This window comes from Sinohyriopsis cumingii, chromosome 19 (genome assembly GCF_028554795.1).
Source record: "Sinohyriopsis cumingii isolate HCF-2022 chromosome 19, ASM2855479v2, whole genome shotgun sequence".
Classification (NCBI taxonomy): domain Eukaryota; kingdom Metazoa; phylum Mollusca; class Bivalvia; order Unionida; family Unionidae; genus Sinohyriopsis; species Sinohyriopsis cumingii.
The window spans coordinates 53,792,913-53,810,425 of record NC_142979.1 but is presented as its reverse complement, the minus strand read 5'-3'; the positions used below and the strand labels follow the sequence as shown (position 1 = coordinate 53,810,425).

Genomic DNA, 17,513 nt, shown 5'->3' with positions numbered 1-17,513 from the left:
GTGAGTGATTTAATAAGAACTGAATGAATATCTGTTGTCTTTTGTCAAACAGGTGAAGGTCATATGAGGACAGTTGCCAAAAATGGACAAAATAAACATACAACATTTATACTGGCTTTATAATGTTCTGAAATTATGAATGACAACAATGTAATGTACTGTTACAAAACAATAACATACTCTATTGAAAAGTGACCTGTTTGTTTTTTTAAACTAAATTTAAGTGAAGGAAGGATCTTTGCTGATATGTAGAAACTAACTTTCATTATACACACATTTTCTTTTTCATTATAATTTTAATGAAGGCTAGATGTTTATTAATTTTTTTCCTTGATCTTTAATAATAATGAGCAAATGGAATATACCCCTTTGAATTCTTGTAATGTTCTTCATTTTGTGAAGTAAAATAAAAATGAACTAGTTTGCCACTTCTGTATTTTATATATAATTTATCTGACTCAAACTTAATATGATTAAATGCTAAAATAATGTTCTGTATGAAAAAAAAATCATTAGATTTCCTCCACATCAGCGGATTTCTGCTGTGCATCTTAATATGAATAGAATTGTAATTCTCACCTAATTGGAACAACTGACATGCTTTCTTCGGAAACATGCATATAGTTATCTGAGTCCCAAAGGTTATTTACACTCTGATTAGGCTTCTTTGTTGTACATCCTGATCAGTGGCTTTTATGCCATGATCTGAAGCCTTTCTTCCGGCTGACTTCGGTGTTTTTGCATCCTGATCAAAGATCTTATCGCTTTCCTTACGGTTGTACTGTGATCAGGAGCCATGAAAGAGCCACTTCAGCCACAGTGGTGGATGTTTTTTCGATCCAGTGTGTCTGAGCATTCTCTGCTTTTTTAGGGCTGTCTAAACAACTGCAGTGAACATGAGTTAAAGGTAAGTTATGATACATTTTTAAGTAACAAGCTTTAAAAGAAATCAACAAACAAGTCTTGATTATCCTTAGGCTTAACACATTAAGTGTAAATGCTTGCCAAATGATCAAGAAAATTGTCAACCTTTACTGTTTATGAACAAAATCCTTTGATTGTGTTTAATTTACCAAGTTTCATAATCATCAATTTAATAACGTTTAATATTTTTAATATACCTGTATAATGATTCTTAAGTTCATTTAAGTAAACAGAAAATTCATTTATATTTAAAAAGGGGATCTGACACATTACATCAAATTTTCAGGTTTTCATAATATTGCTGAGGCAAATGTATATTGATAACTTTGATTTAAAAAATCTATCTGTTCATTTATTTTACTGGCAATGAAATGTCTTGAATTTAAATTCCTTGGTAATTTTACCTTTCATTAGATCTAAATTTTCTATCCCCATCTCTTTCATCACCATCTCTGTTGTTAAATCTGGCTGCTTCAAAAGAGTTTCCAACATTATTTTAGCCTCCATGATGCAGTCTTTTTCAGCAGAAAAAAAAATGAAGTCCATTGAGGTTTCAGTCATTTTATGGTTATAAACCATAATTCACTTTAGTTCATGAATCTTGGTTTGCTAGTCCTGAATTTCATAACAGTGTAACTTTTTATTTTATTTTATTTGGATTGTATGGATGAGGTCAACAGATGTGTCTCTCATGAAGTGAAAATGAAAAAGAAATGACTCCAATCATTTTTCAAATCTTATACATTTTCAGAATGTATTAAAAGAATGTTGACTGTCTCACTTTCATAAATTACCCACTATTTGCTGTGCAGATGGAAATGTGTGTCCAATGTAGATGTAATTTAGAATTGGCCTATATTTTACTTTAAAATTCACACATACATACAAGTCTCAAAAGATTTATCAATAACTACTTTTTACTGTAGTTTATAAATATCTAATGTGCAAAAGAACCCATTGAAAATTTCAGGAAAGGGTGAGTGTTGTACCGAAATTGTCCAAGAAAAAGGGTGATAATCTGGCCTCAAAAAATGATGCCTTTGGCCTCTTTTTTTTATAGAAAATACTAACTGAAGAAAGGGGGTGCAGGAGATTGTTGTAAGGGTTCCAGTCCCCGTGGAACCCTTAGTGTTCAAGATACCATTTCAGGATTACTGCGGTTGTATGACTGAATAATACTTTTAAAAAATCAGCTATTACTTAGGATTATGACATTGTCATTTTTAACTTGGGGGCTTCTAGAATGCTACACAAGAATGCAGACTTCTCAAAATGTGTTTCAGTTTTTTTAAACATTTTTAATATTTTTTCAGGAATTTGTGAAGACGTTGAGAAATGTAAAGCATTTTTATACAAGAATAAAGTTTACGACATCATAACAGACATTACAAATGGAAAAGCATATAGAAAGTTATTGAGTGATCAAGAATTTCTTTTAAAAAAATTCTAACAATCTTACAGCCATTTTTAACACTGATGGAGTGTGTTTATACTCATCATCTAAGATACAGTTATGGCTGATTGTTCCGGCCATAAATGAATTGAGTCCAAAATTAAGATTTGCCTGTGACAATATGCGTATGGCAAGGAAAGAGGAAGCCACCGTTTAGGCAGTACCTGACTGTTTTCATTGAATTCATGAACAATTTATACAAAAATGAAGTCGATGTTAAACTAAATGATGAGAGTTTTATCAGTGTAAAACTAGCAATTGTTTGTGGGATTGCTGATCTCCCAGCAAAGGCAGAGATGCTTTATATGACAAATTTTAATGGATCAAAAGCCGGCATTGCTTGTCAAGATTCAGGAATGGTTGTAAAGCAAGGAAATGGAACTGCAAGGTGTTATCCATACAGAAGTAAAGAATCCAAGTATGAATATAGAAACCATCAGGAAGTGATTTCACATATGCAAACAGGAAGGGATAAAATACATTGCAAAGGATTTGTTAAGGGAACTGTGCCAGATTACATGCATGGAGTCCTTCTTGGAATCACCAAGACTTTGCTAACTAAATGGTTTTCCCCAACAGAAAGAAAAAATAAGTATTTTATTGGTAAAGATCTTAAAGCTATTTCAGGTAGAATGAAAAATATAAAACCACCAAGCAGCATTGAAAGATTGCCACATGACCTTGAAAAACATTACAATCATTTTAAAGCAACGGAATTACAAGCTTGGCTTTTATAGTATGCCATTCATTGCCTCAGTGGATTTCTAGAAGAGGAAAACATGAGTAACCTGGCATGTTTATCTGAAGTAATATATATTTGGCTTGGAGATAAGATAGCTACATCTTCTTTAGAAAGAGCAGAAACTTTTTTGGATACATTCTACTCATCTTTCCAGAATCTGTATGGAGATGGTTCTTGTGGCCTTAATGTCCATAATGTCGGTGTTCATTTGGTGTCCTACATTAAACTTTGGGGACCCTTGTGGGCTTGGAGCTGTTTGAGGACACAAACTCCATGCTTCTGCAGTCAGTGCATGGAACTGGCAATGTATTGAAACAGGCAATGAGATAGAGGCAAGCACAAGCCTGTATCTGTAGAAACGGGTTGACTCAAGGTAAAATGTACAGTTGGAAGCAAACAGTTGTGCTGTTTGTGGTGCTAAAGAAATCTTTAAACAGAATCAGCTTAATAATGAAATCTGGGAATAGCTTGAAGTGATCAGTTTACAAGAGGTGAGAAAGGTGGACAGAATAACTGCTGATTGTGCAAAATTTTATTCATAGGATTATTCAAGGATACAAAAATGAATTTGCAGTTTTATGCAGTAAAATAAGAGTTATTAGATACTTTGTGTTGCTCAAGTCAGAATACAAAGTCTATGCTGTTATTCATTGATTTGAAAGAGAACTGAATATGTGACTGTCAGGACTAACAGGTGGAACACGTCTGTTTTCAGTAAAAACCTCACCATTTGTTGATGCAGTTGCTGCAGAAAAACTTGTTGACACTTTAGTCTTCATTTGAACAAACTCCCTGCCTAATCAACCATCAGAGACTTATGGTTGCAAAAATGACATTCATCATGGGCATTCCATCTTTAAATAGGAATTATAAGACAGTATCATGTGCTAGGGGTTACTTTGCATGTATGTGAGAATCACAAAGCACGAGTTGCATGGTTATAATATTACTTTCTGATTCCATTATTTGCTAACTCTAAGGCCATACAGAATTACATATTAGATTGTTGTTCCTGTTGTTATCTTTTCAGACATCCTCTGGATTTATAATTTTCTAGAACATTTCATTTTAAGTAATATTGAAAACAGGGAGTGAGCTTGCAGTTTAAAAGGTTAAGTTTATGACAAAAATAGTCTCTTTCATTTAATGATGCTGTATTCAAAATCAGATGAACATAACTTTTTATTAATTTTTCAGTTATTTCAGCTGCAACTTGTCTGTGCACTATTCCTGATTTGTTTCCAAATATTATCATAAACATTTCAGCTATTTTTGCATGAATTTATTTGCCATTCTTTTAGTTCTTAACTGTTTCTGACATGGTCCAGAATTCTGTCAAGAACTATTCATGAGTTTTTTATGAACTAGTTTAATTCATTTCAGTGCATTAACTGTTCTTGACATATTCTTGAATTGTACTTCATTTGTTTGATATTCATTAGCTATTCAAGAACTGTAGTTCTTGAATAGCCAAAAAACGATTTCAAGAATGTTTCATGTTCAGTTCAAGAATAGTTCATCAAGTTCATGAACTGTTCATGATTTCAAGAACTCCAGTTTGCAGACGGAGAGACAAGAGATTTAATATGAACATTACTACAATAGATTATGTGGATTTAAAATTTCTAAAAATTTTGTATTTTGTAATATTGCATTGAGAAACCATTTTTCCATTTTTATACTCCAGCCATAAGGCAGAGCATGTCATGATATTGCCCAACTGTCCATCTTTCACTGTTTAGGTTATCATATAATACCTTCTCTACGTAGTTACCAAACATTGTGGATGGTTTGCACTTAGGGTAAGGAAGAACCCTAGTGATTTTAAACTCTAAGCTCAAAGGTAAAGGCAGGCATGACTTCAAGAAGACTAATGGTTTCTGCATGATAATGTGATTTCTCCACCTTTGTTAATGGTTTTCAATTATGATAAGGAAGATCACTCTCAAGGTCATTGAAAGAAGAAAAATGGTTTCTGCACTATAATCTAGATCATCTAGTTATAAGATTTTGTGTTGGCTTGCACTTGGAGTGAGAACCCTATGGATTTGTTGGTGTCTTAAGGTTACTGTGACTGAAAGAATAAAAATGGTTTCTACACATTAACATTTTTTCTACATCATATACCTCAGCCAAACCTTTGGGTGGCACTTGTGGCAGAGAAGAAGCCTATTGATTTGGGGGTCAAAAGATGAAAGAACAAGGTCACTTACTGAAATAGGCTAAATGGTCTTTGCACAGTAACATTAGTTATATTTCTACATCACTGATCTGGACCAAACTGTTTAGGTAAGGAAGAAGCTAGTCTTGCCTGGGGTACAAATGTCAGTGTAACTGTTACTGAAAGACAAACTGTGGTTTCTGCACAGAAGAAATAACTTCTTTTAAGCATGGTGTGAGTGTATAATATACCATTCACAATTCTTGTCTGCCAATATTTGTACTTGAAAATTACATGTACATAATGTTAACTTGCAAGCCTTAAAAACAAACAACAAAATAATGAATAATATCAGCCATGGTTTATTTTCAGGTTTCAATGTCTATTTTTTAGTTAAAATGTGTATCTGTCTGCCAAAAGAAAATGATGCCATTTAATTTCACATTTATCACTTAACAGTAATGCAACATTGGTGTCAGTGTAAAGTAACATTGACTTGATGTTCATTTTGAGTTTGCCAATACTGATGGACACTTTTACAGTCTACTAACAGCAAAACTAAATGGATTTTCAGTCATTCTGTATCCATAGATGTTCATGCAGGAAGCTTCGTAAGGTTTCAGTACTGACCTTTTTTAATACATGCCCAGATCTACAGTTAATTGTGACTAGTCCTGCAGTCTGACATTGTGTGACATTGCTTGTGATTGCTAACATGGGGAACAAATTTAATATCTTCTGTTAGTGAAATTAACAATATAATGTAAATTTGATTAAGATGATAGCTATTCCACATTTGTCAATCACAACATTTTATATTTATTTGGCAACATAATGTTATAGAATTGATTTTTTTGTATAAAATGATTTTATTTCATGGATGACAACCATTGTTCTATAATGAGGATTCTTTGTACTGGTATGGCAAAAATTCATCAAGTAATTTTGGTTGAAAGACATTTTTTTGTCTGTTACTTTGGAAGACAAAAAAGTGGGTTACAAGGCCGATAAAGCTCAACCTGTATAAAACTTGGGAAGAAAATGTCAATTTTTTTATCCCTGAAAATTTGGTTTAGATTGGCTAAGACATATATGATGATAGAATGGATGATAGAATCATATTTTCTTCCTGCTTGAAATAGGAGCTAAAATGTTCCTTGCATGCTGACCAAAAATACAGTTCTGGTTGGAAATTGTGTTAAGATAACATTCCTGCAAAATTATATTTAAGCAGGTCTTGTGGTTTTGGAAAGGATGTTGATAATACATTGCCCATCTGGTTACTCAGGAAACAAAGTGGTTGCTAGAGAATAAAATAAACCCACTCTATTAGAACATGTTCAGAGAGACATTCATGCAAACTTAGAACAAACTTGGATATTAAGTATTTATTATAACTTTCCCGACAAAAAATTACAGTTATAGCAAAAAGTTGCATTGGTTGTCTAATTTACACTGGACAAAGAAGGAAAAGTTCTTTCATAACATTTAGTGGCAGTCGGGTAAATCCATTGCCTATGCTGTATTGGCTAACAATAATAACAACAAGGAGTTATGGATGAAATGTCAGAAATACAATTTCCAGTGGTTGCCATTCAAAGAAACTGTAACTGGGGATATCACAGAAATCTCAACATTGGCGAACAGATCATATAAACCAATCCCACAGATTTAGATCAAAATTTGTTAAGAAATTTTGGAGATGTAAATGGTGGAAATGTTCACAGACAATGCATGAAGGTCAGTGAATGCCGGGCCATACCATAAGCTTAGTTAACTTTCAGCCATGTATACAAAAGGGAAAACCAGATGACCTGGAAAATTCAGCAGCGGAATTCAACATTTGCTAGTGTTAATTTCAGTTCATGCTAATAATTAGCAAATGAAGTTCATTGATAAGATGCAGGGCTCAAGTTATAATTTTATTTTTGCTAACCTACAGGTTGACCACAAAATAAAACTTTTACTGATAGTGCTTAAATTTCACTGGTCGTTAGTTTGGTTTCTAATTCAACATTTATTATTCATTAATATCAACTCGAAACAATGTATTTCGTCAACAAGACTCGAATGAATTACCCTGCCCATTTGAATACTCAGTCTAGAAAGTGCACTACATCATAGCCTTTCCTGCGTCATACTTCAGTCAATTTTTATTCATTTTCCTAGCATGTTTCAATCTTTTTTGGTCTCTTCAGATTTGTGATTGCACTCCCTCTTGTTTTCATTAACTTTCTGCAGTTTTGGTGGAGATTTAACACCGGTGCATTTGTAATGTGAGCATTTATTATACGGTACTTAGTTAAGTGCATGATGTTGGTAGTTAATCAGTAACCATAATAAACTGATAATTTAGGCACTAAAGGGAATGCCAACTCATAATTAGTGATAGCTATTGGAGATAATTTTCACCATTCCAACAGATTAGCAATGGCTGTGTTTTTGTGATCTGATGGCAAAATCACTAACCACAGGATGTCAGCTAGATTAGCATTCATTTTGAGCCCTGTAGGATACATCAGTATGCATTCAGTGTAAGAGAAATACAGTTTAAATTCCATCCTCATCATGTTTTGTTTTTGTCTTGTTTCAGTTGGGATTACTTTCCACATGACCATGCCAGATCTCGTGCATATAGGTGGGGTGAGGACGGATTATTTGGAATTACAGATAGGGAATGCCGATTGTGTCTAGCTCTTGCACTATGGAACACAAAGGATCCCATATTAAAAGAACGTCTGTTTGGCCTTACAGGTCACCAGGTATAAAATCCCTTGATGCCCTTACTGTAGTGGACATACAACTTGGGACAGGAAAAAAAATTATGTTCCATGACTGACTTCTTTAAATGAAAAAAAAGTATGACATTTTCAGCACTGCAACACTTTCAGCAAAATCTTAGATATAATGGGCAAAATCTATGCATGTTTTACCCTTAGTATCCAGTTCTTTTAGTCACCAAGTTGATAAGTTGTTATACACATACAATTAAAGCTTTTATATTTTCTGTGTACATATTTTCTTTATAACATGAAGTTTAAAATAAATATAATTCATGACTCTCTAGTCCAAGGTTGCAGAGTAACTTGAGATTTAACATAGATGTACAATACTTATTGATTAACACCACACTTAACATAGACCTACAATACTTACTCATAGATTATCCTGATAGCATTATACTTAACATAGACCTACAACACTCATTGCATATCCTGATAGCATTATACTTAACATAGACCTACAATACTCATTGCATATCCTGATTAGAATCACACTTCAACATAGACCTACAATACTCACTGCATATCCTGATAGCATTACACTTAACATAGACCTACAATACTCATTGCATATCCTGATAGCATTATGCTTAATATAGACCTACAATACTCATTGCATATCCTGATAGGCATTACACTTAACATAGACCTACAATACTCATTGCATATCCTGATAGGCATTACACTTAACATAGACCTACAATACTCACTGCATATCCTGATAGCATTACACTTAACATAGACCTACAATACTCATTGCATATCCTGATAGCATCACACTTAACATAGACCTACAATACTCATTGCATATCCTGATAGCATCACACTTAATATAGACCTACAATACTCATTGCTTATCCTGATAGCATTACACTTAACATAGACCTACAATACTCATTGCATAACCTGATAGCATTATACTTAACATAGACCTACAATACTCATTGCATATCCTGATCAGCATCACACTAAACATAGTCCTAGAATACATATTGCATATCCTGATAGCATTATACTTAACATAGACCTACAATACTCACTGCTTATCCTGATCGGCATTACACTTAACATAGACCTACAATACTCACTGCATATCCTGATAGCATTACACTTAACATAGACCTACAATACTCATTGCATATCCTGATCAGCATCACACTAAACATAGTCCTACAATACTCATTGCATATCCTGATAGCATTATACTTAACATAGACCTACAATACCCATTGCATACCCTGATCAGCATTACACTTTAACATAGACCTACAATACTCATTGCATATCCTGATAGCATCACACTTAACATAGACCTGCAATACTCATTGCATATCCTGACAGCATTATACTTAACATAGACCTACAATACTCACTGCATATCCTGATCAGCATTTTACTTAAGATAGACCTACAATACTCACTGCATATCCTGATAGCATTACACTTAACATAGACCTACAATACTCATTGCATATCCTGATCAGCATCACACTAAACATAGACCTAAATATTCATTGCATATTCTGATTGGCATCACACTTAAAGTAGACCTACAATACTCATTGCATATCCTGATCAGCATCACACTTAACATAGACCTACAATACTCATTTCATATCCTGATCAGCATCACACTTAACATAGACCTACAATACTTGCTGCATATCCTGATCAGCATCACACTTAACATAGACCTACAATACTCATTGCATATCCTGATAGCATTACACTTAACATGGACCTACAATGCTCATTGCATATCCTGATTAGAATCACACTTCAACATAGACCTACAATAAATACTCATTGCATATCCTGATCGGCATTATACTTAACATGGACCTACAATGCTCATTGCATATCCTGATTAGAATCACACTTCAACATAGACCTACAATAAATACTCATTGCATATCCTGATCGGCATTATACTTAACATAGACCTACAATACTCACTGCATATCCTGACAGCATTATACTTAACATAGACCTACAATACTCATTGCATATCCCGATCAGCATCACACTAAACATAGACCTAAATATTCATTGCATATTCTGATTGGCATCACACTTAACATAGACCTACAATACTCATTGCATATCCTGATCAGCATCACACTTAACATAGACCTACAATACTCATTGCTTATCCTGATCAGCATCACACTTAACATAGACCTACAATACTTGTTGCATATCCTGATCAGCATCACACTTAACATAGACCTATAATACTCATTGCATATCCTGATCAGCATTACACTTAACATGGACCTACAATACTCACTGCATATCCTGATTAGAATCACACTTCAACATAGACCTACAATAAAAACTCATTGCATATCCTGATTGGCATCACACTTAACATAGACCCACAATACTCACTGCATATCCTGATTGGCGTGATAGTTAACATAGACCCAACAGTAGCCCGAGTCATTACACCTCTTGTTTTGCATCACACTTAACATATACCTACAATAATTACTCATAGCACATCCTGCTTTAGTTGCAACCATCAGCCAGCTGGTTGTTTTTGTCCATTGCTTTAGTTGCAATCATCAACCAGCTAGTTATTTTAGTCCATTACTTTAGTTGCAATCATCAGCCAGCTAATTGTTTTAATCCGTTGCTTTAGTTGCAATCATCAGCAAGCTAGTTGTTTTAATCCGTTGCTTTAGTTGCAATCATCAACAAGCTAGTTGTTTCAGTCCATTGCTTTAGTTGCAATCATCAGCGAGCTAGTTGTTTTAATCCGTTGCTTTAGTTGCAGTCATCAACAAGCTAGTTGTTGTAGTCCTTTGCTTTATTTGAAATCATCAGCCAGCTAGTTGTTTTAGTCCATTGCTTTATTTGCAATCATCAGCCAGCTAGTTGTTTTAGTCCATTGCTTTAGGTGCAGTCATCAACAAGCTAGTTGTTTCAGTCCATTGTTTTAGTTGCAGTCATCAACAAGCTAGTTGTTGTAGTCCTTTGCTTTATTTGCAATCATCAGCCAGCTAGTTGTTGTAGTCCATTGCTTTATTTGCAGTCATCAGCCAGCTAGTTGTTTTAGTCCATTGCTTTAGGTGCAATCGTCAGCCAGCTAGTTGTTTTAGTCCCTTGCTTTAGTTGCAGTCATCAACAAGCTAGTTATTTTAGTCCATTGCTTTAGTTGCATTCATCAGCCAGCTAGTTGTTTTAGTCCATTGCTTTAGTTGCAGTCATCAGCAAGCTAGTTGTTTTAGTCCATTGCTTTAGTTGCAATCATCAACAAGCTAGTTGTTTTAGTCCATTGCTTTAGTTGCAGTCTTCAGCCGCCCAGTTGTCTTAGTCCGTTGCTTTAGTTGCAATCATCAACAAGCTAGTTGTTTTAGTCTGTTGCTTTAGTTGCAGTCATTAGCAAGCTGGTTGTTTTAGTCCCTTGCTTTAGTTGCAATCATCAGCCAGCTAGTTGATTTTTGGTCCATAGGTTTAGTTGCAATTATCAGCAAGCTAGTTGTTTTTTGGTCCATTGCTTTCGTTGCAATCATCAACAAGCTAGTTGTTTTTGGTCTGTTGCTTTAGTTGCAATCATCAGCAAGCTAGTTGTTTTAGTCCATTGCTTTAGTTGCAGTCATCCGCCAGCTAGTTGTTTTAGTCCACTGCTTTAGTTGCAGTCATCAGCAAAATGATTGTTTTAGTCCACTGCTTTAGTTGCAATCATCAACAAGCTAGTTGTTTTGGTCTGTTGCTTTAGTTGAAATTATCAGCAAACTAGTTGTTTTAGTCCATTGCTTTAGTTGCAATCATCCACAACCTAGTTTTTGGGTCTGTTGCTTTAGTTGCAATCATCAACAAGCTAGTTGTTTTTTGGTCCATTGCTTTAGTTGCAATCATCAGCAAGCTAGTTGTTTTAGTCTGTTGCTTTAGTTGCAATCTTTGGATTTATCTGCCAGTAATCCATAGTTTGTTTTATGACAGCAACCCAGACCAGTGAATTGTTTTGTCACCCTAAAGATGCGACCCCCTACCTTAGATTGAACAATAACAGATCGATAGTTGAGTAGGGTGTACACACTTGATCCATCAATTAGAAGAAGCAATATTAGTACAGCAGCAAAAAAAAGGTCAATATATAAAGTCACTTCCATCAACACAGATACCGCTGTACTATTATTTGAAATATTTTAAAGCATTGGCTCTGTGACTTTATCATATGGGTAGACATTAATTGGGTTCACTGTAGTGGTGTCTGTAATCCAGAACAGTGAGATGTACTTCAGTAATCGTAGGTATTCCATATATGTTGTGATACCATGATGCCAACAAGATAACTAGGTGCAAGCAGTGAATACTTACAGGTGTTTTCTCTTTGTTGCATTTTTAGTACAACATTTTAAAAGAGTTAGATATTTAAATTTTCAATGCAGAAAATTTACATATAATTACTGCTATCTGGAAATGGTTCTAATGTACATGAAATTGTGTGCAAAGTGACTGTAATAAACAGTCGTGTGTACAAAGAGATGTTTATTGCATGTTTGGTACAACAGTGGTATTGTTAAATGCTTGTCCGAGTACTACATTGTGGTAATGCTAAATGCATATCTTTTTTACTACAGTGTGGTAATGCTAAATGCTAGTTTTTGGTATAACAGTGTGGTAATACTAAATGCTTGTTCTAGTACTACAGTGCTCTATGCTTCTCTTCAGTACAGTAGTGTGGTAATGCTAAATGCTTGTCTTTGGTACTACAGTGTGGTAATGCTGAAGGATTTTTTTTAAAACTATAGTTTGGTAATGGTAAGTGCTTGTCTTTGGTACTACAGTGTTGTAATGCTAAATGCATATCTTTTTTATTACAGTGTGGTAATGGTACATGCTTGTCTTTGGTACTACAGTGTGTTACTGCTAAATGCTTGGCTTTGGTCCTGAAGTGTGGTAATGCTAAATGCTTGTATTTGGTACTAAAGTGTGATACTGCTAAATACTTGCCTTTGGTACTACAGTGGTAATGCTAAATGCTTCTCTTTGGTATTACAGTGTGGTAATACTAAATGCATTATCTTTTTTTACTACAGTGTGGTAATGGTAAATGCTTGTCTTTCATGCTAAAGTGTGGTAATGCTTAATGATTGTCTTTGGTACAACAGTGTGGTATGCTAAGTGCTTATCTTTCGTACTAAAATATGCTAATGGTAAATGCTTATCTTTGGTACTACAGTATGGTAATGCAGAATACTTATCTTTAGTATTATAGTGTGGTAATTGTAAATGCTTGTCTTTGGTACTACAGTGTGGTAATGGTAAATGCTTCTCTTTGGTACTACAGTATGGTGATGCAGAATACTTATCTTTAGTATTATAGTGTGGTAATTGTAAATGCTTGTCTTTGGTACTACAGTGTGGTAATTGTAAATGCTTGTCTTTGGTACTACAGTGTGGTAATGGTAAATGCTTGTCTTTGGTACTACAGTATGGTGATGCAGAATACTTATCTTTAGTATTATAGTGTGGTAATTGTAAATGCTTGTCTTTGGTACCACAGTGTGGTAATGCAGAATACTTATCTTTAGTATTATAGTGTGGTAATTGTAAATGCTTGTCTTTGGTACTACAGTGTGGTAATGCAGAATACTTATCTTTAGTATTACAGTGTGGTAATTGTAAATGCTTGTCTTTGGTACTACAGTATGGTAATGCAAAATACTTATCTTTAGTATTACAGTGTGGTAATTGTAAATGCTTGTCTTTGGTACTACAGTATGGTAATGCAAAATACTTACCTTTAGTATTACAGTGTGGTAATTGTAAATGCTTGTCTTTGGTACTACAGTGTGGTAATGCAGAATACTTATCTTTAGTATTATAGTGTGGTAATTGTAAATGCTTGTCTTTGGTACTGTAGTGTGGTAATTGTAAATGCTTGTCTTTGGTACTACAGTGTGGTAATGGTAAATGCTTCTCTTTGGTACTACAGTATGGTGATGCAGAATACTTATCTTTAGTATTATAGTGTGGTAATTGTAAATGCTTGTCTTTGGTACTACAGTGTGGTAATTGTAAATGCTTGTCTTTGGTACTACAGTGTGGTAATGGTAAATGCTTGTCTTTGGTACTACAGTATGGTGATGCAGAATACTTATCTTTAGTATTATAGTGTGGTAATTGTAAATGCTTGTCTTTGGTACCACAGTGTGGTAATGCAGAATACTTATCTTTAGTATTATAGTGTGGTAATTGTAAATGCTTGTCTTTGGTACTACAGTGTGGTAATGCAGAATACTTATCTTTAGTATTACAGTGTGGTAATTGTAAATGCTTGTCTTTGGTACTACAGTATGGTAATGCAAAATACTTATCTTTAGTATTACAGTGTGGTAATTGTAAATGCTTGTCTTTGGTACTACAGTATGGTAATGCAAAATACTTACCTTTAGTATTACAGTGTGGTAATTGTAAATGCTTGTCTTTGGTACTACAGTGTGGTAATGCAGAATACTTATCTTTAGTATTATAGTGTGGTAATTGTAAATGCTTGTCTTTGGTACTGTAGTGTGGTAATTGTAAATGCTTGTCTTTGGTACTACAGTGTGGTAATGGTAAATGCTTCTCTTTGGTACTACAGTATGGTGATGCAGAATACTTATCTTTAGTATTATAGTGTGGTAATTGTAAATGCTTGTCTTTGGTACTACAGTGTGGTAATTGTAAATGCTTGTCTTTGGTACTACAGTGTGGTAATGGTAAATGCTTGTCTTTGGTACTACAGTATGGTGATGCAGAATACTTATCTTTAGTATTATAGTGTGGTAATTGTAAATGCTTGTCTTTGGTACTACAGTGTGGTAATGCAGAATACTTATCTTTAGTATTATAGTGTGGTAATTGTAAATGCTTGTCTTTGGTACTACAGTGTGGTAATGCAGAATACTTATCTTTAGTATTACAGTGTGGTAATTGTAAATGCTTGTCTTTGGTACTACAGTATGGTAATGCAAAATACTTATCTTTCGTATTACAGTGTGGTAATTGTAAATGCTTGTCTTTGGTACTACAGTATGGTAATGCAAAATACTTACCTTTAGTATTACAGTGCAGTAATTGTAAATGCTTGTCTTTGGTACTACAGTGTGGTAATGCAGAATACTTATCTTTAGTATTATAGTGTGGTAATTGTAAATGCTTGTCTTTGGTACTGTAGTGTGGTAATTGTAAATGCTTGTCTTTGGTACTACAGTATGGTAATGCAAAATACTTATCTTTAGTATTACAGTGTGGTAATTGTAAATGCTTGTCTTTGGTACTACAGTATGGTAATGCAAAATACTTATCTTTAGTATTACAGTGTGGTAATTGTAAATGCTTGTCTTTGGTACTACAGTATGGTAATGCAAAATACTTATCTTTAGTATTACAGTGTGGTAATGATCTTTGTCAGAATCCAATGAAATTATATATTTTAGTTTGAAAATAAGAAAAAAGCAAATGAAAATTAAATATCCTTTTCGATTTCTCAAAGAATTGATATCAGCCTATTGTTAAAAATCCCTTTCAATTGAGTAATGGGATTAGTGTCTTATCATCAGATGTCTCTTTAATGTTATGATTGATAGAATACACCATTTGGCAAGTTGGGAAAAGTTCTTTCATTCTCAAAATCTTATTGTTCATGAACATTTCTTTGATTTCATATCTCCAGTTTTATAAATATCAAGCAAGTTTTGTTTTGAAAATTATTGAGGTTATCCCATCTTTCAGGGTTCAAAGACTTTATCTTCAATAAGTAAATGAATATATCATTATTCCCTCAATTTAACTCCATGTTTTCTGTTTAGCTGAATCCCATACAACTGTTAGAAGATTATGGCAAACTATTTTTTTTCAGACAGCTTCTTTCATGGATAAGCCTAATCCACTGTTTGAATAATTTAATATGAAGGTACCTGGGTATACCTAGCTAGGAAAAATTGTCAACAGAATGGCATGCAACCTTCTGAAAGTATTCCAATAAGGCTAGCTAGGAAAAATTGTCAACAGAATGGCATGCAACCTTCTGAAAGTATTCCAGTAAGGCTAGCTAGGAAAAATTGTCAACAGAATGGCATGCAACCTTCTGAAAGTATTCCAATAAGGCTAGCTAGGAAAAATTGTCAACGGAATGGCATGCAACCATCTGACAGTATCCCAATAAGGCATGCTAGGAAAAACTGTCAACAGAATGGCATGCAACCATCTGACAGTATTCCAATAAGACTAGCTAGGAGAAATTGTCAACAAAATGTCATGCAACCATTTGACAGTATCCCAATAAGGCTAACTAGGAAAAACTGCACTTTGATATATAAAGCTTACAAATTCAATATTTAGTGCTTATTGCATCTTCTAATGTATAAAATAATAAACAGCAACATTCCTGCTTGTGCATCAAGTGACCATTCCCAGTTTTAGTGTGCTGTAAACCGATTCCATTCAGTGTTGGGATTCAAAATTGGTGAGCAAGCTAAATAAGCTAGTCTGGCTTGTTTTGTTTGTTTAACAGTTTTTCATGAATCTTTAGGTAAGTTTAATCTTCAGAAATCAATCTCATCTTCAGGATTCCATGCTCCTATCTGCATTTTGGGTGAATCTCTGATGTTCTTTATCTCAGATTGGCTATTTAAGATTCTTGTACTACACTTGCATGTGTTATGTTCTCAAAGAATGATCCAGAAAGCTTCATTTAAATAGGATATTTCATCATCAAGTAGCACTGAATTTGCCATGCATGTGGCAGTTGTTTTACGAGGTGCTTCTGGAAACACTTGTTTAGAAATATGATAGGGATCTTCAAATGTTTTAACATTGAAATGCGGTAGAGCACTGAAACTTGCATGATTCAAAGACATAAGTGCATCCAGATGTACTGCCTTGTTTGTGGGAACCTAAGCACATGTTAGGTATATAATGTTAGTAGATACATTATGTTAGTAGATACATTATGTTGAATAATATTACTCACAGCAGCTGTATTGTTTCTTTAAGTGGTAACAGGCATGCACACAGTATATATATACATACAGACAAACAGGTAGATATAAGTATAGGTCTGCATTATTAACATGAATGCAAGCATTTCTAACTTTTATACAATCTTTGTGTTCCATGTGATACAGACATCAATCATTATAGCTTGTAATTGGTTTCTTCACCTGTATGTTTGTACATGAAGACTATTAAAAATACAATTAATGGTTTGATGTTAACTTTTATTTTCAGGGGAATCATGGGGAAGATGTGAAAGAATTGTACTATTATTTGGACAGCACCCCTACCCACTCATATATGAAGGCACTATACAAATACCCCCAGAAATGTTACCCTTATTCCAAACTGGTGGAAGAAAATCAGAGACGCACGATGCATGACATGGAGTATGAAATAATGGACACAGGTAGTTTTATTATCATATTTTTATTATCTTATATGTCATCAATCTGGTTT

General features: G+C 34.1%; 1 protein-coding gene across 1 annotated transcript in view; it reads left to right on the top strand.

Moving 5' to 3' along the window:
* Positions 1-17,513, top strand: part of LOC149775720 (uncharacterized) — a 149,621-nt gene that overhangs the window by 15,033 nt on the left and 117,075 nt on the right. Inside the window, exons 2-3 of the mRNA XM_089944021.1 lie at positions 7,874-8,042; positions 17,289-17,463. Coding sequence (XP_089800147.1) covers positions 7,874-8,042; positions 17,289-17,463 — 344 coding nt within the window. The remainder of the gene's footprint in view (positions 1-7,873; positions 8,043-17,288; positions 17,464-17,513) is intronic.